This window comes from Taudactylus pleione, unplaced genomic scaffold (genome assembly GCF_031769625.1).
Source record: "Taudactylus pleione unplaced genomic scaffold, aTauple2 ptg000296l, whole genome shotgun sequence".
Classification (NCBI taxonomy): domain Eukaryota; kingdom Metazoa; phylum Chordata; class Amphibia; order Anura; family Myobatrachidae; genus Taudactylus; species Taudactylus pleione.
Window position 1 is genome coordinate 9502880 of NW_028284698.1, and position 24951 is coordinate 9527830.

General features: G+C 42.9%; 1 protein-coding gene across 9 annotated transcripts in view; it reads right to left on the reverse strand.

The window, feature by feature from the left end:
• Positions 1-8014: 8014 nt before the first annotated feature.
• The window catches only part of LOC148511705 (UDP-N-acetylglucosamine transferase subunit ALG13-like), a 263195-nt gene continuing 246258 nt past the window's right edge, over positions 8015-24951 (reverse strand). For all 9 annotated transcript variants that reach the window (XM_088482840.1, XM_088482846.1, XM_088482847.1 and 6 more), the window contains 5 exons: positions 24061-24153; positions 23609-23649; positions 17350-17512; positions 13194-13485; positions 8015-8598 (listed from right to left, as the gene is read on the reverse strand). In XM_088482840.1, the coding sequence (XP_088338966.1) occupies positions 13211-13485; positions 17350-17512; positions 23609-23649; positions 24061-24153 (572 nt within the window). In that variant the 3' untranslated portion in view covers positions 8015-8598; positions 13194-13210. The remainder of the gene's footprint in view (positions 8599-13193; positions 13486-17349; positions 17513-23608; positions 23650-24060; positions 24154-24951) is intronic.

A 24951-nucleotide genomic window follows, 5' to 3' on the forward strand; every position in this document is an offset into this window, starting at 1 on the left:
TGTGGCAGGGCACGCTGGGATGTGTAGTTTCACAACAGCTGGAGAGCCACAGGTTGGCCAGGCCTGCTCTATAGCAGTGTTTCCCAACCTTGATCCTCAAGGCACACTAAAGCTGCATACACACATAAAGATTTTCTGTCCAACCATCCAACTACTTGATTGGATGGAATGAAAATCTGGTAAGGTATGAAAGCAAATGACAATCAGCAATTTGCTCCCAAACGCCAGAAAATGGCCAAAAACTGTTTGCTACATGTTTGATCTAAACAATTTCTTCAAACTTGTCTGAAATACATTTTCATCAGTTTTCTGGCATTTAGGAGCAAATTGCTGATCATCAATTACTCCCATACGTTTACAGATTTTCATTCCAACCAATCAACTAGTTGGATGGTTGGACAAAAAATCTTTACGTGTGTACCCAGCTTAACAGTCTAGGTTAAGCATATACATGTTTGCACAGATGGTTAAATCAAAATAACCGAGGTACGAAATAAGTCACCTGTAATAATTATGTGGGTGTAGAACATAAACCCTCAATGCCAATGTATTCGTGTCAAATCTTTAATTGGTTGAAAACCGTAATGAGTCAAATTAAATCTTTGGCTACATTTGTCTACAGTGTTAACCGAGGTCTAAACACACCTTTCGGCAAAGAGGTGTATTTGCAATGAATGCTGCTTTCTATTTGCGTGCAGTGTTCTGCATATGTATTTCTGCAGTGGTGTAAATGTGTTTGTGGAGCTGTCTGGAAGTATTTGCAATGACATTTGTGTTCACCTTTTCTAGACACAAGTTGTGCCCATTTTACTGTCATAGTGCATCAGCCCTAATGTATTTAACTATCATTGTTGTTGCCACTCTTGTATCTCCATTGTACACAGCTATCCTGAGCAGGCGTATAACAAAGAATGTGTGGCACAAACCGCATTTTCTAGCGTAATTGGATATTATGTTAAATGGTGAGAGACCATTATGGTTGCCAGAAAAAAGGAGTTATGGTAAAACTTACCCTTGTTAACGCTTTCTTCGAAGTCCATAGGGTCCACAGGGAGACAATGGGGTGTAGGTAGGGCTACTGTAGGACTGGACACCAAGAGCAAAGCTTTTCAATCCCAGGATGCTCTGGTCCTTCCCCCTATACCCCGTCCACAGCAACTTTTGTTAACAAGCCCAAGGCAGGAGCAGGATAGGAGAGAAGGAAGACTGGTACACTGAAGAATCACACTCTCACACAGAAGGAAACAAGTCACCAAGAGAAGAAACCCATAGAAGCTAGGTGCATCAGGGCAGGTGGCCTGTGGACCCTATGGACTTCGAAGAAAGTTAACATGGGTAAATCTTACCATAACTCATTTTCTTCTTCAGGGTCCATAGGGCTCCACAGGGAAACAATGTGGATGTCCCAAAGCTTTTGTTCAAGGGCGGGAATGCTCCTGAGCTGACGGGAAAACCCTGCGCCTGAAGGAAGCATCCTGAGAGGCAAATGTATCAAAGGCATAGAACCTAAGAAAGGTGTAGACAGAAGACCACGTAGCCACCTTGCATAGTTGTTCAGCAGTGGCGCCACACCAGGCTGCCCACGAGGGACCATTTGGTAGTGGTGCAATTCCACGTTGGAACCAGATGGACAGAGCAGATACGTGCACTTTCAGAGTCCAAGTTCCAATCCAGCCTGAAGAAAGGCAAGTATTCTAGAAACCTTAAAAGCCTGAGGGTCATAGTTTCTATAGGCACACACCTCTGGAAATATGTATTCCATACCCGGTGATGAAATCTGACATAGGCCGGTTTACGAGCTCTGATCATGGTCTGGACCAGAGAGTTAAAAAGATTCCAAAGACCTTAGGAGGAATGTCACAAGAGCCAAGCCATTAAAGACAGGTGGGCCAGGTCCAGATGTAGACAGGGACCCTGAGACAACAGGTCTGGTAGTAGAGGAAGTTGAAGAGAAACATCTATGTATGGAGAGATTTTGAAGGTTGGAGTACCAATGGCATCTGGGCCAAGTCGAAGCAACCAACAGGACCATGCCCACTTCCTGTTTGAATTTCCGAAGAACTTGAGGAAGAAGGGATATTGGAGGAAATAATTTCGCCATCTGGAAGGTCCACAGATAATGCATCCACGAAGGCCGCGTTGGAGTCCCTTGTCCTGGCTCCATACACTGGAAGTGTTGTGTCTTGAGACCATGAGAACCATATCTGGTAGACCCCATTTTTTCACCAGAAGCTGAAAGACTTCTGGATGTAGAGACCACTCTGATGCATGCACATCGTGATGGCTGAGGAAATCCGCTTCCAAATTGAGAATTCCTGGGATGAACACTGCGGAGATGGCTGGGAGAGATTGTTCGGTCCATGTGAAAATGCAGGACACTTCTGCCATTGCTGTCCGACTTAGAGTTCCTCCTTGGTGATTGAGGTAGGCCACTGCCATGGCGTTGTCGGACTGTACTTGTACTGGCCTGTTCTGAAGGATATCCTGAGCCAGCGTTAGAGCTCTGTAGATGGCTCGGAGTTCTAGGACGATGATTGGTAAGACTGCCTCAGCTGGAGTCCAGCTACCCTGGAAGAAGTGCTGGATGGCCACCGCACCCCACCCGCGGAGGCATGAGTCTGTGGTTAGGAGTACCCAGTTCGGGATCCAAAAGGGGCATCCCTTGTTTAAGTTGGATATCTGTAGCCAACAGGTTAGGGATAGGCGAACCTCCGGGGAGAGACTCATCATCTGGGATCTGAGCAGATGATGTAGCCCATTCCACCTGGAGAGGATCAGTTGTTATAGGGGCCTGGAGTGAACTCCACCATGTAGTGAACTCCACCATGTAGAAGGTGGACACTATGGATCCCAGTCTTCATTGAAGTGTGAAATGACACTCGGCGACTGTGTAGTAGTCTGCACACCCGTTGCTGTAATACCGATATTTCTTCTGTTGTTAGGAAGATTTTCTGAACCCGAGAGTCCAGGAGGGCTCCCAGGTGTACCATTATTTGAGAAGGTGTCCAGGAAGACTTTTTCCAGTTGATCAGCCAACTGTGCATTTGTAGAAAGAAAATTGTTACCTGTAGATGGCAGTGAAGAATTCTGGGGAGCTGGCCAGCAGCAAGAGATCATCTAAGTATGGGAGTAGTCTGATCCCTTGACGACAGAGATAGGCCGCAATAACTGCCATGATCTTGGCAAAGACCAGAGGAGCCGTTGAAAGACTAGAAGGCAGAGCCTGAAATTGGTAATGTTGCTGTAGCATAGCAAACCAGAGATATTGTTGATGAGAAGGCACTATAGGTACATGTAGGTAAGCATCCTGAATGTCCAGAGACACCATAAAGTCGCAGGCTCCATAGCCAGGATAACAGAATGAAGGTTTTCCATACGAAACCTGGGCACCCTGATAAACTTGTTTATCTTGAGTTTGATAATACCGTGTTTCCCCGATAATAAGACACTGTCTTATAAACTCCATAGGGCTTATTTTTAGGGTAGGGTTTATTTTAATTAACACTGACAGCATCATGCCCTCAGTCCTGCTTTTATCCCCATCATGCCCTCAGTCCTGCTTTACAATTCTTTACTTACCATTATTTTTTTTCCTCTTTTTTTTGTTAGGGCTTATTTTCGGGGTAGGGCTTCTTTTGGACCTTTTTCAAAAGGGTAGGGCTTATTTTTGGGGTAGGTCTAATTATCAGGGAAACACAGGGCGATGAGACCCGTTGGGCTTCTGAACTACTAAGGAAAAAAAAAAAAAAAAAAAAGGAGTAGAATAATAGTCCTTGCTGTGTGCAGGGACCAGGAATTGTTACTCCTGAGAGCAGAAAGGACTGTGGAGCAGCAGGGCCTTGCTTGGGTCCGATGGAGGGCCTGTGCAGAAGAACTGCCTGGGGGGGGGGGGTCACTTAGGAATGATATGGCATATCCGTGGGAGACCACTTCTTACCCAGGCATCTGTTGTGGTCCGATGGAGAGGCCCGTCCCGTCAGGCTGAAGGCTTGTCCTCAGATTTGGTAGGTGGACATCTAGTAGACCAGGTCTGTTAGGCTTCCAAGCCTAGAACCATAGTTGATGCATTGAAAAGGACTGGCCTTTAGCTTTTCCTTGAGGACGAAAGGACCGAAAAGATGACTCCCGAGGCTTCGCATTATACAGTTTTGAGAATGACACAAGTATTGGTTTTCACAAAGTTTGCGGCTTCAGTGTTTTTAGACCTTTTTGTCAGATATTACTATGGTATACTGAAGTAAAATTACAAGCATTTCATAAGTGTCAAGAACAGTTTGGTAACGAACAATGCCTTTTCCAGCATAATGGAGCACCTTGCCATAAGTCAAAAGTGATAACCAAGTGGCTTGGGGAACAAAACTTAGACTTTTTGGGTCCATGGCCAGGAAACTCCCCAGACCTTAATCCCATTGAGAAATTGAGGTCAATCCTCAAGAGGCGGATGGACAAACAAAAACCCACAAATTCTGACAAACTTCAAGCATAGATTAGGCAAGAATAGGCAGCCAGTCAGCATGTGGCCCAGAATTTGATTGACAGCATGCCAGGGCAAATTGCAGAGGTCTTGAAAAAGAAGGTTCAACACTGCAAATATTGACTCTTTGCATAAACAATGTAATTGTCAATAAAAGCTTTTGGACATTTATGAAATGCTTGTAATTTTACTTCAGTATACCATAGTAACATCTGACAAAAAGGTCTAAAAACACTGAAGCAGCAAAATTTGTGAAAACCAATACTTGTGTCATTCTCAAAACTTTTGGCCATGGCTTTATGCAGAGGGCAGGAACACTGTCTTAGAAGCTGGCAAGGTAGTCACAGTTTCGTCCAATTCTGGGCCAAACAGGATATCTCCTGAAAAAGGCAGAGACTCCAAAGCCGTTAGAGTCCGCATCTGCCTTCTATGAGCAGAGCCAAACAATACGGCGGGCTACTACAGAAGTGGCAGATGCTTTGGAGGCTAGGAAAGCAGTCTCTATAGCTGCTTCACCCAAATAGGAAGCTGCATCTCTAATGTGAGATATATAGGACAGCTGTTCCCTCGAAGCATCAGAGGGAAATGTCTCTTCTAGGGCCTCTGCCCAACTCTCAATGGCCGTAGCCATCCAGGCCGTAGCCCTAGCAGGACGAGTAATAGCTCCTGTAAAAAAGTATATAGATTTTAAAAACAAGCTTCCATCCTTCTATCCATAGTTTCCTTCAAGGAGGTTGCAGTATGGATAGGTAAGATAGCATTTTTGACCAGACGTTTCACGTGGGAATCCACAGCTGGGGGAACTTCCCATTTAGTGCAGTCAGTAGCGGGTAAAAGGAACTTAAATGCTTAGGTAGCTGAAATCTTTTAATGGGCATATTCCATGCTTCACTCATATGATCAGATAGCTGATCAGAGTGATGAAATTCTGGTAAAATTACCTTGTCGTTTAAAGGATGGCTGTTTTGCCTTAGGAGCAGGTTCTGTCTCTACTATTTGAAGAATAGATTTTACAGCTCTTACAAGTATAGGTATATTCAATTTAGAGGGGGGCTCCTCAACTCCCGAAGGGGAGTCAGAGAGGTCTGCATCTTCTGCCTCCCCAGATGATAAATCAGAATCTGATAGCTGGGTGGACTGGGAAGATAACAGCACGCATTTGCTGCTCATTAGTAGAATAAATAAAACTAAGAATAAATCATAAAAATAAGCTTGGGCCGCTTAATAGCTGCCACCTGTTAAAATTGTGTGCCAGCTCCTGCCGGACACCAACGAAATGGAGTTGCCCTCAGGCTGTGGGCGGTGTATAGGGGGAAGGACCGGAGCATCCTGGGATTGAAATGCTTTGTTGTTGGGGTTCAGTCCTCCTAGTCCCACCTACACCCCATTGTCTCCCTGTGGAACCCTATGGACTCTGAACAACTATGGTTTAAACGGTTTCATAAAGTAACCACACGCACTTTCCGCAGCAGTAGCTACAACTCTTATTTCAGTACTTTTAGGATCAAGTGTTCCATATATATATATATATATATATATATATATTATATATATATACATACACACACACACACACACACACACACACACACACACAGAGTCAGGTGGATAAATATTGGAACATTGACAGAATTTTCATATTTTGGCCTCTATTCACCACCACAATGGCTTTGAAATTAAACAAACAAGATGTGATTTAACTGCAGACTTTCAGATTTAATTTGAGGGTAATTACATCCAAATCAGGTGAACGGTGTAGGAATTACAACGGTTTCTGTATGTGCCTCCCACTTTTTAAGGGGCCAAAAGTAATGGGACAAACTAAACCATCCTCAATCTAACTTTCACTTTTTAATACTTTGTTGCAAATCCTTTGCAGCCAATTACAGCCTGAAGTCTGGAACGCATAGACATCACCAGACGCTGGGTTTCATCCCTGTTGATGCTCTGCCAGGACTCTACTGCAAATGTCTTCAGTTTCTGCTTGTTCTTGGGGCATTTTCCCTTCAGTTTTGTCTTCATCAAGTGAAATGCATGCTCAGTCGGATTCAGGTCAGGGGATTGACTTGGCCATTGCATAACATTCCACTTTTTAGCCTTAAAAAACTCTTTGGTTGCTGTTGCAGTATGCTTCGGGTCATTGTCCATCTGCACTGTGAAGCACCGTCCAATGAGTTCTGAAGCATATGACTGAATATTAGCATATAATATTGCCTGAAACACTTCAGAATTCATTCTGCTGCTTTTGTCAGCAGTCATATCAATAAATACAAGGGAACCAGTTCCATTGGCAGCCATATATGCCCACGCCATGACACTACCACCACCATGCTTCACTGATGAGGTGGAACTGCTCATGATCCAAAACATACCTTTTCTTCTCCATACTCTTCTCTTCCCATCACTCTGGTACAAGTTGATCTTTGTCTCATCTGTCCATAGGATGTTGTTCCAGAACTGTAATGGCTTTTTTGAGGTTGTTTGGCAAACTCTAATCTGGTCTTCATGTTTTTGTGGCTCACCAATGGTTTACATCTTGTGGTGAACCCTCTATATTCACTCTTGTGAAGTCTTCTCTTGATTGTTGACTTTTACACATTATACACCTACCTCCTGGAGAGTGTTCTTGATTTGGCCAACTGTTGTGAAAGGGTTTTTCTTCACCAGGGAAATAATTCTTCTGTCATCCACTACAGTTTTCCGTGGTCTTCCGGGTCTTTTGGTGTTGCTGAGCTCTCCGGTGCATTCTTTCTTTTTAAGAATGTTCCAAACAGTTGATTTGGCCACACCTAATGTTTTTGCTATCTCTCTGATGGGTTTGTTTTGATTTTTCAGCCTAATGATGGCTTGCTTCACTGATCGTGACAGCTCTTTGGATCTCATATTGAGAGTCGACAGCAACTGATTCCAAATGCAAATGTCACACCTAGAATCAACTCCAGACATTTTACCTGCTTAATTCATAATGAAATAACGAGGGAATAGCCCACACCTGTCCATGAAATAGCTTTTGAGTTGATAGTGCCATTACTTTTGGCCCCTTAAAAAGTGGGAGGCACATATAGAAACAGTTTTAATTCCTACACCGTTCACCTGATTTGGATGTAATTACCCTCAAATTAAATGTGAAAGTCTGCAGTTATAGCACATCTTGTTTGTTTCATTTCAAAACCATTGTGGTGGTGAATAAGAGGCCAAAATATGAAAATTCTGTCAATGTCCCAATATTTATGCACCTGACATATATATATATCTTACAATTTTATAAGTGTGTCTAAATATTTAGGCATTAACTGGTAAAGGCTTCCTGATCAGGTAGAGTCTTCCAGTCTACTGTAGGACTGATAAAATAATTCATTGTATGTACAAAAGTTTCATTAAATTTCATTTACTATTAAGCGATCTTCCTTGCATCAGTATAAATAACTTGTGTAAGGTATGAATTCTATTTTTTGCAAAACAATGATGTACTGTAATATACTGTAGCTCTAATACATAGAAAACCAGATGGCAAGCACCGTCTCAATTCAAGGATTTCAAAGTGTTTTCATGCTTTCATTTATTTATAGTGCTAGTGAACAAATACAAGTTAAATCACCTATTGTGTTAATGTGACATACAAACACAAATACCAACATTTAGCAAAAAACATTCCTGGTAGTGTAATGCTTCAGTACTAAAAGGCGTAAACTGACAGATAAAAAAAAACATTTAGTTTAGAAATCGCAGTTACGATGTTTACGGTCCAACAGCACTTTTGGTATTCGGAGAGAAAAATTGAGTGTGTAAGTACTCCTGTGACGAAACTACTGTGATCTCTACAAAGTGACACCCACTGATTAAAACCGCGAGAAGGTAGAATGAAGTCAGGGAGTAGCATGTCAGCAGGTCCATCTGGCTGTGCAGAGAATTCTTCCGCAACAAGTTTAACAGCCGTGTGATGTTTAGCCCAGCAAAACAATAGCTCTGGTCTTTCAAGAATGTAAAAATTAACTCCCAACTATTCCAGCTCCAGTCCCCACACCCCATGTTCAGTGCATTGGAAATGTGTGTAGATAAGAAACAATTGCTCTGTTCTCAGCAAAAGGATCAGCCACATTATGGTACCAAGACGACAGTGGAGCCTAGAAGAAAGAAAAAGTACATCTTATGTAACTTTCAAATGATTGTATTACGTACAATATCTATTTACCCATCATAATGAAGTTGTAATAATCTTGCATGTGATTCTTCCAGAAAATAAAGAAAATTGACATGGTAAGTGATAATGCAGCTTCTGTTCTCGGGCTAATTCCGTAAGCTGAAGAGTGATCAGACAGCAGTACTTTCACCTGCCAGCTACATTTCTCTCCAAGTCATTGTAGTGGGAAGAGAATTTGTCTGTACAAAATAACTAATTATACCTCCAAACAATCAGTAAAGGGAGGCATGTACTGTACATTTAATAAAACTAAGTTTTACATCTGTTACACAGGCTTACCTTAAGGCCCCTACACAATATTGCTAACGATTTGCCTGATTCTGACGCATCAAAACGTTTAATCGGCAATATTGTGCAGTGTGTATGCACTACATCGTGTAGTGCGCGCTCCTGTTGGGTCGTCAGCCGCATTGCCTGATCTTTTGTACATGCAGGAAGATTAGGTAATGAGGCTGACTATCCCATGCAGCGCTACACGGCGGGGGCCAGCGTATCGGGTGGTCGGGCACCGGGTCTCCCAGTGTGTACGGACCACCTGATTTGTTGGCACAGCTGCGCAGGGATTGTGGGTCACATCACTGGGTACACGATCGTTAAGTGTGTACCCAGCTTTACTCCATCCCAGAAAGTAGATCAGTATATACATTTTCTAGAGCTATGAGGAAAAGTTATAAAAACACTCCAAATTTTTGTTTAATATACTGTAGAAAAAATTACCCCCTTTAACCGATGTACAATGGAATTAAGTGTCAATAAACCTGCAAGCCATCAGGTAGAATAACCATACAGCATAGAAAATTGCACTTACAATGCAGAGAGTTTAAAAGTTGCACTGGAACAACTGAGGCTGTTCCTACAGCATAACAAGGACTGCTGTCAGGTTAGCACATGTACTGTGTTCCAGGCACCACTACACTAGATTTGTCAGACATTTGAGACCACCATATGCTTGAGTGCAGCTTTATTTATGTTTAACATCATCAAATGAAAGAAAATCTCCAATAGACAGCACATTTTCATTGTACAACATATTACATTACACCAGTGTGTAGTGCAGTGGTCAGGGAACAGGGGTAAATTACCCCACATGGGGTAAAAATTTAATTCCTGGGGGTAATGGACAGACAGCCGGGCATGCATATGAATCATTCTATAATATAAAATGATTCATATGCATGCCCAGCTGTGCCGCAGGGAGGCTCTATGCCGGACGCCCGCTGATATGTTATTACCAGCGGGCGCCCGGCTCCTTCCCTGCAGCGCCGCGTTAGCCGGAGTTCTCTTCTGAACTCCAGCATCTGGCTCTCTCCATACGCACTATGGGAAAGACGTCATGACGTCTCTCCCATAGTTCCGAGGAGCAGCCGGGCAGACAGGACGGCGGCGGATGCAGGAGCAGGGATTAAGGTAAGTGGTTTTTTTTGTACAAGCGGCACTACAGGGGCATTATATGGGGGCACTACTACAGGGGCATATGGGGGGCACTACTACAGGGGCATTATAATGGGGGCACTACTACAGGGGCATAACTATATGATTTCCTTCCTTTCAAATCAAGGGGGTAACGTCGGCGTATCTAAATCTATTTTGGGGTAAAAGGTAAAAAAGTTCCCTAACCCCTTGTGTAGTGGATTGATCAGAAAACTTGAACAGCAGTCAGCTTTCCTAATAGTGTGATCCAAGGTGGCATATCGAGGGTTCAGCGTTAAAGTGAACTATGACCATGAGAGTTAATTTCTGTAACATACTGTAGGACCATGTTCATTTTATAAAATATGTTTCCACTGTACACTACATAACTGTTAGTATGAATGGGTTAGAAAAAGGACTTGATTCACCAACTCTGAAAACTCCATATGAAATCTTATGATTGAGCTACTCTCACTGCTGCGTCTTCCTGCTATGTATGGTGATATGTATATATCATATTCATATAGGGGAGTGTAGTTTGTCCCTGCAGGACCTTTAACACATATAGTCCTCTGAACAGTATTTTGTATATAAAGTACCATAAACAGACAAAAACAAACAAGACAAACTTGAATCCTAGAAAAATTTTAGCATGCGAAAAACAATTTAAAAAAATTAAAATCCCTTCATAGTAATCTATTAAAGGGCTTTAAGTGGTCCTGGAGAGGTGGTGGAACTCATCTCTCCCACCGCCTACAACTTTTCCAGGTAGCGGCAGCAGCTGTGATGGCAGCAGTCACATATCCTCTCATGGAGGAGTAACAGCCCCCCAATTTTCGAGTGTGCCTTGTATCTTCTCCCTGTGGGGCCCTTAGCCTTGTGAATAATACAGCCCTGATTTGTATGCTGTACCTGGTACAATTCCAAGCTAATGTGTTATTAATTTGGGGTTTGCCAAGTGTACAGTGCTGCAGAACCTGTGGTGGTGGCTCAAATATTGATAGATACTAATGATATTGAGGGGTAACTTAATAAATTAGTTATTTATGTAGCACCAGTTGCAGTTTACAATTGGGATGATCTCTGCAAATAATTCAGTGCAGTGTTAAGGAGCAAAACTAGTCAGAGGTCAACTAAGAACCTGTTGCTATCATCGTTATTGCGGTCACTCTGTGGAGTGGAAAGGAAAAACTAAGCATACCATTGCTCAGTGCTTTTTTAACCCCATGTCTGATTGCCAGTGACCACACCAGCCGGGCCCTGCTGACGAGGCGTGGATGATACATGACACACGCTGGTTCTCTTTGCTACAAATACAGATACTGGTGAGTGGTCTGGCGCAAAGTTCAGCATTAGATGCTTTTAAAGGTGTGAAACCATTTATCTGACACTATTACTGCTCGGGAATTATAGACTCTGATCAACTTTTAAGATTATTTGTCCCAGGAGCACTGCAGACAATATACAACATTATTGGGAAGTAATATGTCAAAATAGAGCCTTCAAATATACAGTGAGCCAGACACTTTCTGATAAACGGGCTTTGTTTCTTGATATCCTATATTGCAACAGTTTCTTTTCACAGCTTGTTTATGCTTACAACTTATATATATATATATATATATATATATGTATACTATGCTATAATACATTGTGACAGCAGTTAACTGATATTAGGTGATTTTTAGTTATTTTTGCAATGGATACTATTATATTATATTGAAACATCTTTTTATATATTAAATGTGCACATTTTATGAATTGCATTGAAAAGAACTTACAGATTAATATTCGTTTATGTTAGACTGTCTTGATTACTATATTTGTCTGTCATTGGCAGTACTAATTTGTATATTAGCTAAGAAATCTATAGGTGCAGAATGTCACTCATATCTTAATAAAATCATTGTAGAGGGCTATCAGGATATCCACAAATACAGCTCAACACCATAGCTTCATAAAGTGCCATAAGCAATCCAATTGTAGCAGCATTTAAAGCAAAAGAGCAGTGGAATAGATCAATTTGTCTGCAATGCTTTCATAACATTTAACCACTAGCCTGGCGCGGTCTCATCAGATGTGATCATGCCAAGCTGGGCTTTCCCTGACAAGGTCGCATATGATGCAACTGTGTCAGGGGAGACTGCTGTTGGCTGCTGGAAACTAACCTTCCAGCAGCTGAAGGGCTCGGATCACACGGTATGCCCTCTGCTGCCACAGCAACCTCCCGAAGCTAGGCTACAGAAGAAAGCGATTCTCAAAGGATCAATTGCCTGCAGAAAGACAGTCTTCCTGCAGCCCGGGCTCAGGGAAGCTGCAGGGAATAGGCCCTGCCGGGGGTGACTGAGATAGGTGATCCTGATAGGAGATTGCCCACTAGGCCTGGGCTCACTGATGCCTCTCCCTGCACTCTTCCCTTCCTAGCCAGCAGTGAGTCATGGTTCCTTAAGATCACAGACTACCTGCTGCTGGTTGCACTTATAAGAACGCTGGGTCTGTCTGTTCCAAGTTCGCAAACACTACTGAGCCGATTTTCATGAAATCATTTTGTAGTGTAAACTCCTAGAAATAACCTGCACTGTGTTTCATCTCAATCTGTCAAAATAAAGTGGAGCAATAAAAAAAATGTACTGACATCAATGCAAGAGATAGGTGTGTGGCACCATGCACGTGGCCAGTAAGGGGTGGGGGGAGAGGTGCTTTGGGCCCATGTTCACTTGAATGGGAGAGGCTACATAGCAGCCTGTGCACAGAGCACACAGTAAAATTGGTGTGAGTGGTGGGTGAAGACGCTGCTGCAACAAGTCTGTTTAGCGCAAAGCAATAGAACTAGAACACCTCAAATAAAAAATATGTTGGCAGAAGCGATTTCATCATGGACAAAAGCTAACTATTAAAAAAATTATACTTAATTGAGTTTCAATAGCTATTACTTCCATAATTTGATAATAAAAAACAAAAAGACAAAAAAAAAAAAACAATTTTGGGGACATTGTTGGTAAAAAATACTAGCCAGTTGAGTGGTTAAGATGGCTTTATTCACTTCCTATTGGTCATAGTTTTTTAAAAAAAAAGAAAACCTTTAAGAATAATTTTGTGCCAACTTACCTAGGAATCATCTCCTCTCATATAGTCTGGGGAACAAAATGTGTAGGTGGTGGTGGTGCCGCGATGTAGCTCACTTGGTGAATGTGGCTGGGATTCACTGTATTATGTATCCGTGGTGAGCTGCTGTAGGGGGGGCTTACAGTATGCCATGGCCCCACATAATGATATGTAGGTACAACAGATAGACATGAGTCAAAACCAGGTAGAGGAGACTGGTTATACGGATCAGGTACAAAGGGGTAGTATACTGGTCCAGTAGGGGGTGGCAATGAATCAACATTTGGAAACGGTCCTGAAATAAAGGATAAAGTGTTATATTAATTGTATTGAAAAAGTTAAAGAATAGGTCTCATGGTAAAGATTCAATATGCCCAATTTTCCCAGGGAAGCTCCTCTTTCTCCCATGGAAAATCTCTAAGTGGTACAGGAGAAGTGTCCAACTTCACAGACTAAATGCATTAACTTCCAGGGTTCATTGCTTCATCTTCCTGCTGTGCTCGGTTTCTAGTAGGACCTATATAGTAATCTAGGTATTTGAGGTTGTAACAGTGTGGTGTCAGCACATTAAATGTGTTAAAATTACCTGTCGTGGAAGAAGCTGGGAAAATTGGCAAAATTGTTTGCAGGCTAGGCATAGCAAAGCGCAACATACTGCTCTAAAAAGCACAAGTGAGAGTTTGTGTTGTAGGGATATAGAATTGCAACCGCTTCAAAGGGTGTAGATTGTGCAATTAAGGGAGAGCCACAGAGCCTGCCTTCCCTCACAGTGACCTGGGAAGGGATGCATGAGGAATCACACTCAGGATGCCGTGCATCTCGCTACTCTTCACATGCATGCTGGCATTAATTACTCTTGTGTGCATAAACAAAAATGAAAAGGACAGCTCTCTCGGTAAAGCTGTCCTTTGCGAGTGAGGGACTTCCGGGTCTATGACCCAGAAGTTGCTCTGGTGAAGAATGGACACACGCACCATGGGAGGGACCAGATTGGATCCCTCTCACAACACTCTGCAAAGAGAAGCCCATAGCGGGTGCATTTGAGAAATGCGGTCAAACCCCGAAAAACACCGGTTTGACCGCATTTCTTGCTTTAGTACATCCAGCCCCTGCTCTTTACACGATTCAGAAGTGGCAGATGTCGGGAGTATGTTGTCACAACTGGACTCTTCGTAACTATCAGGTTTCTTTATGCCTTTTTTTAGTAAATGTTTTACAACATATAAAGGTGTGTTCTTATACACTGTAATTGAGTCACACAGCCAGACACTGTGCGCCAGGCTCCGGGCAACTTTGCCATGTCCAGCATCTTTTTCACTCAAAATGTGCATCTTGTTCGCACAAATAAAACAATTGGAAGCTTCAAAAATACTTTGCTAGCTTGCACTGATCAATTTAATGTGCGGCCAGTGGCTCATGACCCCCCTGTCGTTTCGAAGAATAAAAACAAATTGCTGTTATTGAAGATGCACGGCCGCCACCAGGATGCGGCTGCTGCTATGAGCCCTACAGCAGCTACTAAGAGTTTTTTTTTCCCCAAGACCCGGCGAGTGTAACGTACACCGCTGCAATAGAGGAGCCGTGCCGCTTCGGAAGTGACCAGATCCGCGCCGCTTCATGTGAGCAGGTAAGTGTGGGGGCTGCTGGTGACAATAAGGGGGGCTGTTGGGGACATAGTGTAGCTGCTGGTGCTGGGCACAAGGGGGGCTGCTGGGGACACAGAGGAACTGCTGGGGCTGGATACATAGAAAGGGGGGCTTTTGGGTACACAGAGGGGCTGGGTACATAGAAAGGGGGGCTTTTGGGGCCGCAGAGAGGGGCTGCTGGGGTTGGGTACATAGAAGGGAGTGTTGTCTGGGTTCATAGAAGAGGGGCTGCTGGGGCTGGGTACAAAGAAGGGGGGCTGCTGGGGACACAGAGGGGAGCCGCTGGGGTTGGATACATAGAAGGGTGCTGCTGGGGCTGTGTACATAGAAGGGTTCTTAGAAGGGCGGCTGCTGGGTAGTTATAAGGGGTGCTGCAGCTGGGTACATAGAAGGGGGCTGATGGGGACAAAGATAGGGTTGCTGGGGCTGGGTACATAGAAGGGGGGCTGCTGGGGTTTGGTTACATAGAATGGGGGAAGAGCTGCTGGGTATATAGAAGTGGGGCTAGCTGGAGACACTGAAGAAGGGCTGCTGGGGCTGTAGACCGAGAAGTAAGGCTGGCTGGAGACACTGATGTGGGGCTGGCTGGGGACACAGAAGGGGGGCTTGCTGGGGACACAGAAGGGGGGCTGCTGAGGACGGATGGGGGGCTGCCTGGGGAAACAGGAGCGAGGCTGGCTAGAATGGGGGGGGGGTGCCCTGCATTTGTTGAACTTATAACACGAACTGAGCAGCTGAGTAGCTCTGCCTTCCTTAACTCCCCTCTTCCTCAGCAGTGTCACCTCAGGGCAGGCTGCTGTGGGCGATACTGCAGGGGCGTAAGTTTGAAGGTAAGCAGTTCGCTGGTGCTGCGATGTGGTGAATATTGAAGGGGGAGCAATGTGAGGTGAATATTGAAGGAAGGGTTGTGGTGCTGCGATGTGGTGAATATTGAAGGGGCAGCAATGTGAGGTGAATATTGAAGGAAGGGTTGTGGTGCTGTGATGTGGTGAATATTGAAGGAAGGTGGGGGGATGCTGTGACATGATGAAGGGGGAGACTGCATTGAAGTGGGGGAGTGCTGTGAGAGGAGAACATTGAAGGGGCGGTGGGGGAGTGGCAATAGTATAAATACGGGCAGGGAGAGGGCAATGAGAGAGATCCATGCATTCTAATGCTTTATGTTGGCTGGCAGTTGCAAATTCAGGGGGAGGGATCTAAATTATTTAAAACTTTTAAATGCAGGTATTTATTTCCTCTCTCTTTTTTCCAGACAGGGCTGAGACTTTCCAAGATTTAGACTACCAACAGAGCTTAGAACAACAGCTGGTAGGTAGGACATAAATTGTCATGCCCTTGGCTATTGTATATACTCCATGCCCTCAGCGTAATGAAAACCAGGACGTGGCTTGTGGTTATGGCATTCCCTGTGAAACCACACCCCTTGCTATGAGGCCACACCCACTTTCCAAGAACTTGCGTTCTGGTGCGCTCAAAACACCCCCACAATCCCTTATCGTGGTGCCCCCCGTCATTTTGACCTGGATCCGCCCGTGTGCGACAATTGTACATCTGTGTGCGAATGAGCCGGAATCTGTATACGCAGTGCTATGACGCAGCAGCCACAACTTTTTTCACACCAATTTGTTATGCTTCATCTGCAACTTTGTATGTATGTAAATCTAATGCCTGAGTCACAGCCCCGTGTCTGTAGTACACAGAGTGATGTTTTGCTGCATCTGCAATATGAATAAGATGCAAAATTTTAAGAAAGATGGGATGCTACACCTCTCGCACCGGATAAGTCTATGAGGACTCCAGAGGCAGCTCCAGGGGTGGGGCTGCAAATACGGCTGCCACTGGAGGACACATCTGTACTTTGGGGGACGTGAGTGAAAGGGGTGGGAAGGACTGAAGCGGAGGAGTTTGGTTGAATACAAAAAAAGTGTTTAATAAGTTAAATTAAATTTCTAACTTTATGTACATAAACTATAACATTCAGTTAAACGATCTACATTCATATTAGTGTAAACAATTGAAGGAAAGAAATGCGTGAAAGCAATTGCGGGTGTCAACTATGTAAGAAAGGAGAAGCATAGAAGGAGATGTTGGTAATGTAACATTGGGATCAGCGCCGTGGGAGTACAGCGGCACCGCTCACACCCCCCTAGTTACAGCCCTGACATGGGTAGAGGACTGGCTCGCTGAGTCAAATTCAAAAGATCCCATAGTGAAAATTAGAGTGTCAGTGACTAACTCAATATTAGGTCTGATTGGAGCCTCACTTGTGACTATATACTGTATTTAAAGAAAATACAAGTAATGCTAATAAACATACAGGCTGAGCAATATTCTTTTTGAAGAGTAGCACAAGCTTGTGGTTTCATTTTGATGCCTCATTAACTGATAAACACTTTCTTTAGTCAGGTCTTTAATTCAATTTTTACATTTTTACATCTAAATGAATACTTACAATCCGACAACCTAACATTTTGCACAGTTTAGCATGGACAAAAAGTATTAATTTTACCTACCGCCGGCTTCTAGTGTCACTGGTCTGCTATCATTGTACACTGTAGGCAAAGGTTGATCAACTATAGGGACAGGTTCTGGAAAGCCTTGGAAGGGTTCAACATGTGGTGGTGTTGTTACCGGTTGCACATAGACCATGGAGTGCCAAAAACTTTGATGGTAACACTAAAAATAAAAAGGCAGCAACCCTTAGTGATCTCAATGGGAAAGAAAGGGCGAGATATAGGGTATGCTTATCACAAAAAATATATATAAATAATAATTCTTTCATTAATATTATAAAGCGCATATGCCAAAGATATTATTTTTGCAAGCAATACCTGGAACCAGCGTATGGGTAATTCACCGGTAAATACTCTATTGTCACCTATAATAGGGTGGATCCTATATATCTCAGTATCCTAGATAGATTCCATAAACTGGTATATTAAAAGAGAGCACTAAATCAGAATAAAGGGAGGTTTATATAATCCCTAAATTCTGTTCTCCCAAACGTTTTTAGCAGATTTGTAATCACTGGTCTCTATACACAGAAGAGACAGGTACCCTATATCCATATGTTATTATTGTTACACATACATCAAATCTTGTGAAAATAGCCTTTTATCCAGTCTTAATCATTAGATTGCTACTTTAGCATGCAAGTGTCTGATTTAAACAGACTGCAAAATTGCGCACACACACACACATCATTGGGGATAGAATATACGGTGGTAAGAGACAGCAGACTACATAGCACTGCAACTTTAACACGGTGTGGATTAACACTGTACACTTAGCACACACTCATCAGAACACATTATTTAGGCAGTGAGATAGAAAGAACACACATGTTGCTGCATAACATAAATGCCGTGAGCAGTCTAAGCTGTAAATGCTCCCTTCATAATTGGAGCAATACTATTAGTCGGTGTATCATTTACTACTTTAGCTGGTGTCTCCGTCTCACACCGTGAGAGAGCAAGGGGGAGAGAAAGAGAGAAGGTACATCTGTGTGATTAACGCGATTACTGCGGGGTTCCTCATACGCTGGCCGGGAGATCAGCTGTGCACCACTGATCCTCCCTCCTTCTGGACGCACGTTTCACCGGTCTAGCTTTCTCAACAAGGGGCCAGATACTGTGTCATACTAAAGCCGATTTTTATTGGCTGCTTAGTTAGTGACCTCATAATTTGTTGGTCTACACGGTCAGATGTGTCAGATGAACGATTTTACCAACGATTTGAACGATTTCAGAGAGTATTAAAATGAATGGAATAGTCCAAATTTGACTGCAAACACATCAGATGTCAGATATTATTTGACAAGCGGGAACGCGCATCGTTCATCATTGCAGGCTCACATGGCAGATTTTCTTTCAGATATGAACGATTTTTAAAATAGTTATCGTTCAGATCCGACAGAAAATCTGACCGTGTTTGCGCACCATAAATCGCACACATTTCCAATGATTTTCAAACAATTTCACTTGATGAAAAAGTAGCTATACATTGTCCTAAGTGTAATGTATGTCTTTTTGGCTGAAAGGAAATCGGCTTGCATTTTATACACTTACATTCTATTAACAGAAGGAAGACACAACACAAGATTATTATAAAATGAATAATGTAACAAGGGAACTGTGGCACTCTAATAAGAATAGTGTGAAATGGTTTTAAAAACTACTGCAACAGGCTCCTAGAAATCTGCCTAATTTATACCTTAAAATTACATGACTTTTAGAAATCAAGCTAAAAGACGCATTTTGTCCAGGAATATAACAAATGATTTACACATAAAGACTTATATTTTTTATGCCATGTGTTTCACCATGCCAAAGTTCATATAGAGTTCTGCCAAGAACCCGTTTTGTGGAAAAGTAGTTGTAAATGTTGCTTTACTCCAGCACTTTTCATAGTCCAGACTCTGTTAGCATACACCTCACCATTTTAGTTAGGGTTCTGTTCTTCCTTTTAAATGCCCTTTCCTCTGGTGTATATAGCACTGTCTTTTGATGTTCTATGATTTGTTGTCTCAAGTAGTTCATTATTTTGTGGCCTGTAAACTCACCTCTACTGTCACTTTGAAATGCAAGTTGATTTAATTTGCTCAATACTTTATATTTGCTCATTAGGAATTATTGCAATTGTAGTTTAGCTTGATTGCAACAATTACACTTCATATTTACTGGGCAAGTACAAAGGCTACACTATTGCATTTCCTGTAGGTTTTCTGGGTGTCTGTGCCCCAGGTATCTTCACCACATATGAATGCAATTATCACATCTGTATGCTTAGTCTTGCATAGTGTTATGGTGATGAAAGTGTTCACCTGCTTTGGCTATCACTATTTTCCCGCTATAATACACCAGTAATCGAAGCTTTATTTACTTTCAGCAGCCTTCGCCTAACAGCCATCCTTACTGGTAGACTGTTCTCAATTTGTATTGGAGCACATGAAGTAGCATCACAACAATCCTTTAGTGGTGATGCTACTACCAACTGCAAGGTAGATTGCCTCTGTGATGCAGGTCAACATTTGTTAAAAATGTTCTCACTCATGGCTTGCTGAAACATTGACGTTTTTTTTAAACGTTACATTCCGCTTATTTGTGCAGATGTCAGTGAATGTGGCTTTTAACTTGGTTTGGACCCTTTTGGAAATGCTATTGCTAGTTTAAGCTCTAAACTGCTGCAGGAGGGAATACAAATTTTGCATGAAATTCTTTAACTTTATAATTCTTATTATTGATGGTTCTAATTATCTATGCTGTACAAGATTAACTCCACATGCTCTCAAAAATGGGACTGGAAGTCTGGTTTAGGGGGGTAGGTTTATAGGGTCCACAGGGATACCATGAGGTATGTAGTTGGAGTAATCCATTGCACCAAACAGCTACAGCTTTCAAAGCTCCCAGCATGCACAGGACTTCCTCGCTATATACCCCATTCCCAGCCACAGGCATTCAGTTTGTAAACAAGCCTAACGGCAAGAGACGGAAAGTGGAGAAGTACAATGTACACAAGAAACACTTCTAAAAAAACGAAGAGGGAATTAGTGAAAAATAGAAAGGAACACATCCCAACTGAGGCCAGGCGCATCAGGGTGGGTGCACTGTGATACCATGGGAATGTCCAAAAGCAGTTCCCTTAAGGGTGGGGACGCTCCTGAGAAGAGAGGAGAATCCGTTACCCAAAGGAAGCATCCTGGGAGGCAAAAGTATCAAATGCATAGAATTTGATGAAAGTGTGGACCGAAGACCAAGTCGCCGCCTTGCACAACTGTTCTGCAGAGGCTCCATGTCTAAATGCCCACTATGGTCGCACAGACAGAGTAGAATGTGCTGTCACAGTGTTGGGAACATAGGGATCAGCCCTAGTATACACATGAGAAATAGGTGGAGAACATCCTGCAAAAGAGTTTTAACATTCGGCAGGAGAGCTATTCTATGCTGGAACCAAATTGACAATGCAGAAAAGTGAACTCTCAAAAGTAGCCAGGCAAAGTCTGAGGTCTAGCCCAGACTGCAAAACAAGCAAGATCTCGGGAGACCTTGAAAATGTTAGGGACATATTTTCTGTGGGCACACCAATGAAAAAATAAATGCCAAATCCTGTGATAGATGCGAGCCGAAGCAGGCTTCCTTGACCTAAGTATCATCTGGATCACAGAAGTAGAAAAACCTTTGGCCTTTAAGACAGAAGACTCAAGAGCCATGCCATCAAAGCCAGCCGAGGTAGATCCGGATATAGGCAGGGACCCTGCACTAACAAATCCGGCCGTAGAGGAAGTGGACTGTCTATAAACAGACATGTCAGATCGGTGAACCAATGTCTCCTGGGCCAGGCCGGAGCTATTAGTATCATCCTGCCGCCTTTTTGCTTGAATTTTCTGATGACCCTTGGGAGAGATTGGAGGAAACAGGTATGCCGACCTGAAGTTCCACCTCACTGCCAGAGCATCCAGGAAGGCGGCTGAGGGGTCCCTTGTTCTGGACCCGTACCTGGGAACCTTGTAATTGTGATGTGATGCCATGAGGTCTATGTCCGGTAGTCCCCACTTGTCCACCAGGAGCTAAAAGATGTCTGGATGAAGAGTCCATTCTCTGGCGTGTATGTCCTGACAACTTAGAAAGTCCGCTTCCCGGTTGAGGATTACTGGGATGAATATTGCCAAGATTGCTGGAAGATGGTGTTCTGCCCAAACCAGAATGTTCGCCTCTTCCCTCATGGCTGCCTGACTGTGTGCTGATCTAGGCCACTGTGGTTGTGTTGTCAGACTGAATCTGGACAGACCTGCCATGAAGGAGGTCCTGTGCCAGAATGGGCGCCCTATGCACTGTACGAAGCTCCAAAATATTTATGGGCAAGTGACTTTCCTGTCCATCTACCCTGAAAGACGTGATGACTTGTCACCACACCCCATCCACGCAGACTTGCATCTGTGGTGAGGAGTACCCAATCTGGGATCCATAAAGGGTGACCCTTGCCTGGGACTGCCAAAGCAGTCCCGCTGTTATAACAGGTGCGCCTGGATACTTGCCGAGCACCAAACAAAAAAAGTGAATGCCTGTGGCTGGGGTAATTAGGGAGGAGGTCCTGTGCATGCTGGGAGCTTGAAATCTGTAGCTGTTTGGTGCAATGGATTACTCCAACTACATACCCCATGGTATCCCTGTGGACCCTATGAAACCTGAAGAAGAAATGTCAAATTATTGGTATGTTGAATGTAGTAGTCCATTACAACTAATTCTACTCTTTTATAGAGATGTGTTCTTATACACCTACCCTCAAAACGCTCCAAATAGTCCCATTTGGCACTCCACAGTTTAACTCTTTCTTGGCTACTTATACATTATTTTGCGACAAAAATACTTAGTACACTAAAAAATGAAAGAACCATAGAGATGGTATGCTACACACCTCTCGCAGCGGATCAGTCGTGTACTTAAAGTGTTTTAATATAAATAACAATAAATAATATAAATAACAAGGCATCTGTGAATAAAACTTGCTTATGCACAATATGTAACAGTGTGTACAAACAAAATGTAAACGACCAGTGCAATTTACGACACACAGTAGTCCTTTATTCATGTTATGACACGCAGTAGTGCCCCTTTTACACAATGTCCACGGTAGAAGTGCCCCTTTTAAACAATGCCCACAGCAGTAGTGCCCCTTTTACGCAATGTCCAAGGGCCCCTTTTACGCAATGCCCACGGCAGTAGTGCCCCTTTTATGCACTGCCCACAGCAGTGGTTCCTTTCACACAATGCCCATGCAGTAGTGGTGCCTCCTATGCAGGGGTCCCCAGTAGTGGTGCCCCCTATGCAGGGGCTCCATTAGTAATGTACCCATTAGCATGAACCCAGTAGTAATGCCCCCAATAGTAGTGCCTCTAAAAAAAACAAAATACATTTAAAAATACAAATACAATACTTACCTTAAGCCCCGCTCCTGCATCTGCTGTCGTCCAGACCGACCGCTCCTCAGATATATGGGAGACGCGTCATGAACGTCTCTCCCATAGTGCTCACTGCGGGAGCCGGAGCTCAGGAGTGAGCTCCAGCCTCCGGCTGCTGCTGCAGGGAAGGAGCCGGGTGCCCGCTAGCAACAAAATCTCAGCGGGCGCCCGCCATATGGAGCCTTCCTGCGTCGGCTGTAATGGGGGGGGCCCTGGGGTATGGGTAGAAGGAGCAATCGGCAGGAGGGGGTTTCTAGGAACTCGGAAACCCCCCCTGCGTGCGCATATGCAAAGTGCTACAATGGAGCAGCTATGACTTTTTCCCAAGTCAAGTTCCATTGTACAGATTCAAGTGAAAAAGACGCAAAAAAAGATGCCACACCGCACAGCACAGCTCGCTCACACCAGGTATCTCACACAACATGGTATATTGAGGCTAGGTGTATGGAGGACACATCTGTAATTCCTTTGAGACAAAAAATACTAATTCTAAATACAGTACTCAGTACACTATTAGCAAATTAAATGCAATATAAATGAAAAAAATACCCAAACATGAGAATCACTAGCAGTGGCGGAGCATCCAAGTCGCACCAGGTGTCTCGTGCCATATGGCATTTAAAGGATTGCTTTATGAGGACAAATCTGTATTATAAGTGGCTTGAGGCCCCTACAAAATAAAGGAGCACCATGATGTACAGTAGCATATACAGGACTAAAGGGACATATGAACCAAATAGAAAATTGCCAGTGATTCGACCATTTACTAATTTTCAAGTAGCAAGGTGTCATATAACATTGGAAAGGGAACTTACTTGCAGTCCCAAGTTAAAATAATACTGTAGAACTTTTGTGTCTGAAAAACAAAATTAAGCAAACAGTTAAGCAAATTAGTCTTTATTATAATAGAAACTTTCTCCCTGCAAAGACACTCCACTTTACAGCCTTCATTGTAGCTCAAGTGCTATTTCTGATTTGCAGAGTTGAAGACAACATTGAAGCTACTTATGATGATTTAAGTGGTCAAAAGGCGTGTTAATATATATTAAAAATCTTTCATATTTTAGAATGGTTGAAAAAAAAAAATCTGCAAATATAAATAACTTGCAAGGTGGATTAAAGTGCATTTGGATTGTATTAGTAGCATGAAAGAATTAGAACTCGAAGAACAAAATGTATATATTTTTATATACCCCTATATTTCACAATTCATGAAGAAAAGAAGCTACAGGATTCTCCCGGTCATTGCCACCCTTTAATGTCTTACCTCTAGGCAGATCATTTCCACTTGGGTCACAAGAATATGGGGGAGGTGGTAGAGGAATGGTACATTCTCCCATCTCACCAGAGCCAGATGGAGCTGATCAAAACATGTACATACCACAATTTAAACAGAAGTACATATACACGCAGTTGCCAGTTTAGTTATAATTTAGTGTATTACAATCCAAGTACATAATTCAGTGCTAAATAAGTGACCACATCATATATGCCAGAAATACTTTAAATTTAAAGCAGATAGGTTGGTACCAGCAGCATGTGTGTGCGTTATTCAGAGGGATAATGGACCAAACACATGCTTTATTGGAGAAATACAGTATTTTCCATATTATGAATTAAATTGTGTAATAGATGAGAGGATAGTGCAAAGAGAGTCTTTGATTTTATAAATAAGTTAATAATAAGTTCAAAGTGTCCACATCATCATACAAGTAAACAAAATACAGTGCAAAATGACAGTGTAAAAAAGTATAACTACAGAATATGAAACCACGCTACCAGATGTCACCAATATAGGCTTGTAGTGGTGATTATATGAAGCAGGGGACCTCGGACCATTATACAGAAATGTTTGAATGCCATACAATATCTGAACCTCACTGCTAAAAAAGGCATATACCTTCATGCCAGCAGTTTACTTAAGTATTTAAAAAAAATACTTTTTCAGCAAGCAACATATCTATGTTACAAGGATAGGTGAGTCCTTTAAATGGTTCCAGGAACAGGATTGTGAATTCAAAATATCGCAGATTAATGTAGTGCTATCTCACAACATCTCAATGAATTTGAGCATTAGTTCGAGATACAAATGGAGCATATTTAAATTAAAAGGAGTGTTCTAGCCAGTGCTAAAGATGTGCCAGTTTGTACTACAATG